Source organism: Chionomys nivalis, assembly GCF_950005125.1.
Source record: "Chionomys nivalis chromosome 23 unlocalized genomic scaffold, mChiNiv1.1 SUPER_23_unloc_1, whole genome shotgun sequence".
Taxonomy (NCBI): Eukaryota; Metazoa; Chordata; class Mammalia; order Rodentia; family Cricetidae; genus Chionomys; species Chionomys nivalis.
In genome coordinates this window covers 2558253-2567069 of record NW_026646869.1, presented here as the reverse complement: position 1 = coordinate 2567069, position 8817 = coordinate 2558253, and the positions used below count along the sequence as shown (strand labels likewise).

The window sequence follows — 8817 nt, the reverse complement described above, 5'->3', positions numbered from 1 at the left end:
AAAGCTGCCAAAGATTTTCCTTTGTTTCGGAGGCGGGATCAAACACTCTGTCCGCACTCTGATTGGTCACTCTAGCAGTCTATCGCCAGCTGTACGTTCCTGCAACTGTTTCTCGCGTGCCTATTGGTCCCGGAGATGATACTGTGGCGTCGGGGGCGGAGCAGTCGGGGAAACACGCAGCGGATTGGGTGGTATCAAAGCGAGGGGCGGGCCCCACCGGCCGGGCGGTTGGGCCGTGAAGGGAGAGTCTTTTCGGCGCTGAGGACGGGCGCTGAGGAGGCGGCGGTGGCTCCTGGGGCGTTTGAGCGGGCTCACTCGAGCCCGCGGGCCGACGCGGACGCAGGCCCAGCTGGCGGAACCGCCCCGGACTCCCCGCGGGCCTTCCTAGCCGCCATGGAGGACGGTGTCTACGGTAGGCCGGGCGAGGCGGACGGGCGGAGTGGCTCCCAAGCTCAGCCCAGGACAGGCGAGCGGTCGCGAGGCGCTTTTCTGCGCGCGGAACCGGCTTCCGGCCCGGCCGAGAGCCGGGGATTCCGGGGCTTTGTTTGGGCCGAGCCCTCTTCCGGCGGCGGCGGGCGGGGCGGGGCGGCGAGAGCGGGGCGGGGCGTACACCAGCGCGAGCCGCGGCCTGGCTTTCTTGCTGAGGTTCTTTACAACCTTCCTGCCTGCTGTCCCGGAGCCAGGGACTTGCTGCCTTAGTTTGTCTTCCCTGTGCACCAAGATTCAGACCACGGAACCAGGAGCCAGAGCCTCGGTTCCTTTTCAAGAAAGGCACCCAGGATCCAGGACCCCCAACTCCCATAATGATGGAGCCAGGGATCCGGCCCCCTTACAAGAAATGTACCCAGGGTCCATGCCAGGGTCCCCACCGTGGTGGAGCCAGGAACCAGAGTCTTGGTGTCTTTCCAAGAAATGCACCCAGGGTCCTGGACCCCAGGACCTCAGCCATGATCGTGGGACCTGCTCCCTTTCGAGAAATACACCCAGGATCCAGGGCCCTAGATCCCCTGAGATGATGGAGCCATGAGCCCAAGGCCCTGTGTCCTTCCAAATGTTTTCAGTATCCAAGCCTCCCATTCTACCATAATGGAACCAAGGAGCCAGGACATCCGAAATTCAGACCGACAAGTTCCCAACGGCGGTGATAGGTCCAGGAGCCCAAGCCTTGGTTTCTTTTCAAATCATACCCAAGATCTAGGTTCCCACTTCCATGATGAAGCCAGGGCTCCATCCTTCCAAGTACTGGGCCCAGAAATTCATCCCCCAGACCTGTTAAGAGATGAGGTTCCCAGGCACTTCTGCCCCAGACTAAGGGTTCAGGGTCTTCTCCCCTAAGGTTTCTAGTAGCCATTCCTCTTGAGTACAGGAATCCAGGATGCGGCAATCCTGGCCCCCAGAACTCATTTCCTGATCCTGACCCCTAGAGCCCCCAGACTTGACTCCAGAGGAGCGCATGGAGCTGGAGAACATCCGCCGGCGCAAGCAGGAGCTGCTGGTGGAGATCCAGCGCCTGCGAGAGGAGCTGAGCGAAGCCATGAGCGAGGTGGAGGGGCTGGAGGCCAATGAGGGCAGGTGAGAGCCGTGGGGAGCTCATGGCGCACAAGGCTTGGCCAGGGCCCTGGGTGCTCAGGCATTGACCTTGGCTGCTGCCCACCCTGCTTTTGCAGTAAGACCTTGCAGCGGAACCGGAAGATGGCAATGGGCAGGAAGAAATTCAACATGGACCCCAAGAAGGTTAGCTGAGCAGAAATTTAGGCATGGTTTTGACATCCTAGGTTCTAGAAGTGTTAAGATAATAGTTTCCTCTAGGCAACAGAGTCCTGATCTCTGCCCATCTACTGAGACCCCTGGGAGTCTGGCTATGCTGGGAATCCTAAGCCCCTGTCATACTCTCAGGCATCCCCCTACCTCCAGGTGTACAGTTCAGGGTGAGGTATGGCAGTAAGGGAGGGGTGCATGTTTACAACTCATGGACAGGTATCTGCGCTCACTTTTCCTTGTAGTGGGTAACGTGTTCAATTATTCTTCAGACCTGTTCCCGCTGGACCCGTTTGTGTGTGCTGGAATCAAGCAGAGGCTGAGGGCATGGGTTAGGGATGATTCGTGGGGAGCTGTAAGAAACTGAGCGTGAAGCTGACATGCTCTGTTACGGTGGAGAGACTTGGGTTTTGAAATTTATGGGGAGCAGCACCCTTTGCCTCGGCACAAATCTAGCCCCCCTCCCTCCAGGGGATCCAGTTCTTGGTGGAGCACGAACTTCTGCAGAACACACCTGAGGAAATTGCCCGCTTCCTGTACAAGGGCGAGGGGCTGAACAAGACGGCCATCGGGGATTACCTGGGGGAAAGGTAAGCTCCCACTTGCGCGGTACCCCAGCCTCGTTAGTGGCTTGTGTAGGGAGCAGGCTTGGGGCTTCCACCTGAGTCATGATGCAGTGGGGGGCTGGAGACTATAGGAGTGGGTACCTGTGGTCATCCCGTGAGTAAGGGCTCTGCTTGTATCTGGGGTGCTGTTGATGGCTGAGTGACAGTCCCTTTACCACGTACACACAAGCTAGCATCTGAAAGTGTCATCCTGAAGTTTTGATCATGGGTCAGAGCTGCAGGTATATGATGGAGACGACCTGTGGACATGTGAGTGCATAGGAACTAGGAACGGTCTGTGAGTTCTCAGGTAAAGGTCAATTCTTGAGATAAAAGCATCTGGGGAACAGAGAAAAGAGATGCCATCAGGTAGTCTGTGTGCTCTAAGATTGACAAGCTGCAAGAACAAGGTGTCCTACTCAGGACCCAGCCTATGGATGGAGCCGAGTGAGAGGTCCAGCTGCCGTGAGGGCGGCACAGTAAACGAGATTGATTCTACTATAGCTCCTGTTGCGCCTCCTGATAGGACTCTCTCTCCTTCCAGGGAAGAGCTAAACCTGTCCGTGCTCCATGCTTTTGTGGATTTGCATGAGTTCACCGACCTCAATCTGGTGCAGGCCCTGCGGTGAGAATGGGGCAGAGGTGCACCTGCCAGGGCTTTCTCAGTTGTTAGGGACAAACCACTCCGACAGAGACAAGCAGCACTCCAGAAATGATTGTCTCTAATAGGACAAGTCCAGGTGGGGCCTTCTTCAGCACACCTTTCTCTTGGTGTGCTCAGTGGAGCCTCCTCCTGCCTGGCAGCAAAAGCACAGTCCAGTTAGCAAACTTGGGGGTGGAGAAAAGACTGTCCTCTTGTAGACCCTCCAGAGTCCATGGCCAGAACCTCCTGCTCTGATTAGATTACATGCCTACAAACTCAAACAGTTGGGGTGAGAAATTTCGTTCTAACTAATTGTTTTATTTATTTATTTATTTATTTATTATGTATACAATATTCCGTCTGTGTATATGCCTGCAGGCCAGAAGAGGGCACCAGACCTCATTACATACAGATGGTTGTGAGCCACCATGTGGTTGCTGGGAATTGAACTCAGGACCTTTGGAAAAGCAGGCAATGCTCTTAACCACTGAGCCATCTCTCCAGCCCTGACTAATTGTTTTGGGGTTGGAGTTGAAACAGCATTTCACCGTGTAACCCTGATTAACCTGGAACTCTGTTAGACCAGGCTGGCCCTGAATTTACAGAGATCCATCTGCCTCACCCTGCTGGGTGCTGGGATTAAAGGTGTGCATCACCACACTGGGCAGGGTTTGGATAATGACCTGTCCACTTCTAACAGGGACTAAGAAGTAGAGTGTTTTCCAGCCCTGAAACCTGTGCCTGCCCCACCCTCCCCTAACCAGGCAATTCCTGTGGAGCTTTCGCCTCCCTGGAGAGGCTCAGAAAATTGACCGGATGATGGAGGCCTTTGCCCAGCGATACTGCCTGTGTAACCCTGGGGTCTTCCAGTCTACAGGTAGGACCAGAGGCATAGACCTGTAGTCTGAGGGAGGAATGCTGGAATCTGGACTGGGTTTGAAGGAAGAGGCCAGGATCTAGGTTCCCAGACTTTGAGAGGATGGGACAAAGGTTTTGGGAAGGTTCTGGGTCATCACCAGCTACCTTACTCTATTGTTGCAGACACCTGCTATGTGTTGTCCTTTGCTGTGATCATGCTGAACACCAGCCTTCACAATCCCAATGTGAGGGACAAGCCAGGCCTGGAGCGCTTTGTGGCCATGAACCGGGGCATCAATGAGGGTGGAGATCTGCCTGAGGACCTGCTCAGGGTGAGTACTGTTCCCAGCCCCAGCCATCTTCCAGCCTTCCACCCTATGCTCCAGGGTCTGCTGGTGCCTGAGCTGCCTCACATGTGTCTCTTCTGCTCCCAGTTTTCTGGTCTGGTTATTTTCTGTCTTCTGTCACCTCTGAGAACTCAGCAGACTTTCCCACCATTACCCATTCATCTTTTTTTCTTCATTCTACGCATCTCTGTTTCCCTTTCTACCCACTTTGATGCTTTTCTCCCATGGATGATTTCTCTGTCACTTGGGAAGTCTCAGTGCCTAGAGTTTCTAACCTGTTCTTTGCCCCTCAGAACCTCTACGACAGCATCCGAAATGAACCCTTCAAGATCCCTGAGGATGATGGGAATGATCTCACGCATACCTTCTTCAACCCAGACCGTGAGGGCTGGCTCCTAAAGCTGGGTACGTCCCTCCCTGAGCCTGCTGGCAACCCTGCAGGGAGCCCTGGTGGCCTGGATCAGGACTGAGCACCCTGTTTTTGCACCTCTGGGAGTGTCAAGTTTCCACACCTGTAAAGAGGGCTGAGAGCAAGAGTAGGCTGTATATTTCCCAGCCTGTATAAAGTGTTCCTGGCCCCCACATGCTCATATGCCAGAGCTTGATGGACCGGGCTGTTAGCTCCCCAGGGCAGGTCACATGTTGAGCAGATTGTCTGCCCTAGACCTGGGCTCATTGTCAGCCAGCTGAGCATCAGTTGTCCCAAGGAGAGCCAGCAGAGACAGGGTGACTGGGCCCTCTGGCTCGGCTGGGGAGGGAGCAGCGCAACAGTGGTGGTCGTGATGCAGATGATGTGTCCTGTGGCACCATGCCTTAAACCAGCTCCTTAGCCAGCCAAGGCCAGAGAGTTGTTCTCAACACTCAGTGGGTACTATGTGAACCCTGAGGACCCTAGGCTACTGCAGGCAGGATCTGGGTATAGGTCAGCCATTAGTTACCTTGACAGCTCCCCAGATACTTGTAGTACAGCTAGCTGTCTCTTGGGCCTGTACTGGGGGGTAGAGGAAAGGTCTGCATAGTCACTGCTCAGAGACAGTGGGAGGGCCACAGTGGGACAGTTGGGCACCCCTGCAGAGTGGGCGCGGTTAGGGTCAGGCCTCACTTTCCTTGGGCTCTGGCAAACAGTGAGTTGGCACCGTCCAGGTCTGAAGTCCTGGTTTGAATTGGGCACTTGGAGCAGGGCATTGCATCTTCACAGCCAGTGCACACCCTGGCATCACCCTGATCCTGGCCCCTTGGTAGGGTGCAGGGAGGTCAGTAGGGTCATTGATGATCAGCCTCCTCAGCACACTGTGGTCTCCCTGAGCCTTAGAGGGAGTGAGCAAGAAGGCAGCTTCCCTCCGGTTGGGGCTCTGAGCTCTGCCAGTAGTGCCCTCCATTTCTCATGTGAAGAAACTGAGGTGCAAAGGTGCCCCCACCACTTACTGACCATCATGGCTGACAGAAGCACTGTTCATCCAGAGTTCACAGTAGCCATCTCGTTGCAGGCAAATGTGTGTGGGTCTCCAGACTGGAATCAGAAAGGCCCAGGGATTTCCTAAGATCACACAGCTGAGACCACCCCAACCCTTTGGTCAGGGTAGAGAGTCTCAGGGAATGTGTTTTCTAGGACCATTCTAGCAGGCTGAGCACCCCCTGGGAAAGGTTGAAGCCAGGCCAGGAGCATGGTGGGCAAGGGGAAGCTTTGGCTCCTCCCCATGTGGATGTAACTGGTTTTCTTCCTCTCTCCCCCTCCCCTCTGCCTGTTCTCTTGCTGTGGCTCTGGTCCCTGTGCATCCCTTCCCTGGCCCCCTATTTCTGTCGCTGCGATTCTTGGGGGCACCCCATCCCTCCGCCTTCCCTTCCACACCTGGTCCTGCCTGCTTTCTTGCTGTCTGCCCCAGGAGGTAGGTACCTGGTGTCCTTGCGCGCCCCCAAACAGAGAGGGAGGGACTGCCCTGGCCTTGGCCCGGGGGAGGGGCTTGGGCCTGTGCCAATAGAATAGCCAGAACCTGTGGCCCAAGCAGGGATGCCACTCCTGGGGCCCCAGCAGCCTGTCCTTGCCTGCCTGTCTTTTCCCTCACTGCCTCTGTCCTAGACCTAAGAGCCCTACCTTTCCCCACTCTGCCCCACCCCCAGCGGTTCCCCGCTGAGCCCGGCCCCTCCCACCCCTTCCCTTGCAGGGGGCCGGGTGAAGACTTGGAAGCGGCGCTGGTTCATCCTTACAGACAACTGCCTCTACTACTTTGAGTACACTACGGTGAGGGTGGAGCTTGCAGATCAGCCAAGATTCTGGGGGGCAGGGCACTCAGCCCTCACTCTGAGGGAGGCAGTGGGGAGACCCATGGAACCTGAACTCTGACTTTGCCACCTAGGACAAGGAGCCCCGAGGGATTATCCCCCTAGAGAACCTGAGCATCCGGGAGGTGGATGATCCTCGGAAGCCGGTAAGATTCACGAGGTGCCCTTAAACCTACACCTCCCTGTCCTGGCCCAGGGCTTTTCTGACCTGTCCCCTCCTCTGTATCCTAGAACTGCTTTGAGCTTTATATCCCCAACAATAAGGGCCAGCTCATCAAAGCCTGCAAAACCGAGGCTGACGGTCGGGTAGTAGAGGGAAACCACATGGTATACCGAATCTCTGCACCCACACAGGAGGAGAAAGATGAGTGGATCAAGTCCATCCAGTGAGCCTCATGGGACTGCGATCTGAGTGGGGAGGGCTGGGTCTGGGCTCAGGCCCTTGGTCCTCATCAGACCCCTTTTTGCAGGGCTGCTGTAAGCGTGGACCCCTTTTATGAGATGTTGGCAGCAAGAAAGAAGCGGATTTCTGTGAAAAAGAAGCAGGAACAACCCTGACCCCTGTCCCCAACTCCATTATTTATTTTGGAGCTGCCCCGCCTGGGTGGCAGGACCCCTGGGCCCTGGGGCTGTGGATCCTGGTTCCTCATTTGGAAAATCACCGCCTCTAGCTCCTGGCTCCTTATTTGTAATTAACATGTTGGTAATCTTATTAATTATTTAACCCCTTGTGCCTGCCGATGCCCTCATTTCTTGGGTTTGGGAGAACTGAGAACCCATCTTCTTGCTATTAGCCAGGACCCTAGAGGATACAGGGTACAGGGCAGGTGCTTCCCAGACAAGTCCCTCTGCCCCTTCAGCTGCTGAGTGAAGGAAGGATTTAGAGTCTAGGGATGGTATCGGGTATAGCATACTCTTGAAATGTGCTCTGCCCCTGGGCCAGACCGCCGTGTTCTTGTGGGGCCTGTGATCACTGGGAGACTAGCACTGAGCAAAGGCCTGGCTCAGGAGGGAAGAAGGCCGGGGAAGACCTGTGTTGGACACTAGGAGCTGGTTGTGCTGTCCAGTGAGGGCTCCAGTATGGGCTGAGAGGGCACAGTGGTGCCGTGAGGGGCATGGGATGGCCTTGAAGGTGGCAGAGTCAGCCTCCCGTAGAGGCAGTTGTTTTGTTGGAAGGCCTAGGCACATGTCCTGACTCGTGGGAGGAGTCTTAGCAGAAGTAGGAATGCTGAGTCCCCAACTGGTCCTGTCCTCTGTGCTTCTGCTGGAGTGGTGGCTCCGGAAAACAAAGGATCAGTGCCTACTGCCCACCTCTGGAACCAAGAAACCTGTTGTTTGTGTTTTCCTGGCCCGTGATGAGCTTAAACTGAATCCTACCTCATACTTCTCTAATGCTGGCATTATAGACTGCTAGCTGCCGAGCCAGACCTGAAGTGGTATTTTTAGAGGAATCACCACTTCCCAGCATGCTTTATCATGCCAGCCTGACTGGGAAGGAAAGATGCTACCCTGTAGCCTTCTGGGGATTGAGATTCTGGAAGGTATGTATTGGATCTGCAAACCCCTGTTGGGGGTTCCTGTGTCTTGCCTTCCCTTGGCTACAGGCACCTTTGGGTGTCCACCCCAACAGCACTGGTCCAGGTAAAGTACGAGTGTCCAGATTACAGTCTAGGTGGGCTCTGTGGCTCGGGCTGTATGCCAGCAGGCAAAGGTAGTCCTGTCTCCTGGGTATGGAAGGTTTTCCGGAGTTTACCTAGACCTTGGCAAGGAGGCATGAACGACTTCCTCCACAGGAGCTGGTATGAAGTGAAGAGTCCCAAATGAAATGGGATTTCCAGCATCACCCAAAGGACCAGGGAAGCACTGAGCAATGACTCAGTTCTTAGCCACCCTTTCACCCATGGTGTCTGCCTCCGTGGGTTGAACCCAGGACTTGCCAGGGAGTGGTGACTGGCAGAAGAGAAGCACTGCATGGGTTTTGGGACCATATTTGCGTGGCACAGACTGGTAGAGTTTGGAAAGGGGTGGTTTTGAGCTAGATGGTGTACTCTCACAAATTAAGGTGACAAGGACGTGGGGCATAGGAAAACAGTAGCAGTAGGGTCCCTACCATAGGGTCAGTGCCTAGCAAATGTGACTGGCATGTGCTGGTGTGGCTGTGTGCGGCAAGAACAGGTTATGCAGGCCTCACTGGGAAGCTACCATGTGAGGCAGGAGTGTGGTGTGTTTAATGTGGAGTGGTCAGGATGATCTGAGAGTGGAAAGAGATGTGTGTAGTCCTCGGTGGTCCAGGGACTGGAGCAGGAGAGGGTATGGAGAAGCTATC

General features: G+C 55.2%; 1 protein-coding gene across 1 annotated transcript; it reads left to right on the top strand.

Moving 5' to 3' along the window:
- The first annotated feature begins 189 nt into the window (after positions 1-189).
- Positions 190-7229, top strand: Cyth2 (cytohesin 2). The gene is made up of 12 exons (XM_057761051.1): positions 190-412; positions 1425-1572; positions 1668-1734; positions 2230-2348; positions 2908-2988; positions 3771-3883; positions 4048-4196; positions 4505-4616; positions 6374-6450; positions 6566-6637; positions 6723-6877; positions 6962-7229. Exons 1-12 carry the CDS (start codon positions 394-396, stop codon positions 7047-7049), a joined length of 1200 nt encoding a protein of 399 aa, XP_057617034.1. The 5' UTR covers positions 190-393; the 3' UTR covers positions 7050-7229.
- Positions 7230-8817: the final 1588 nt, after the last annotated feature.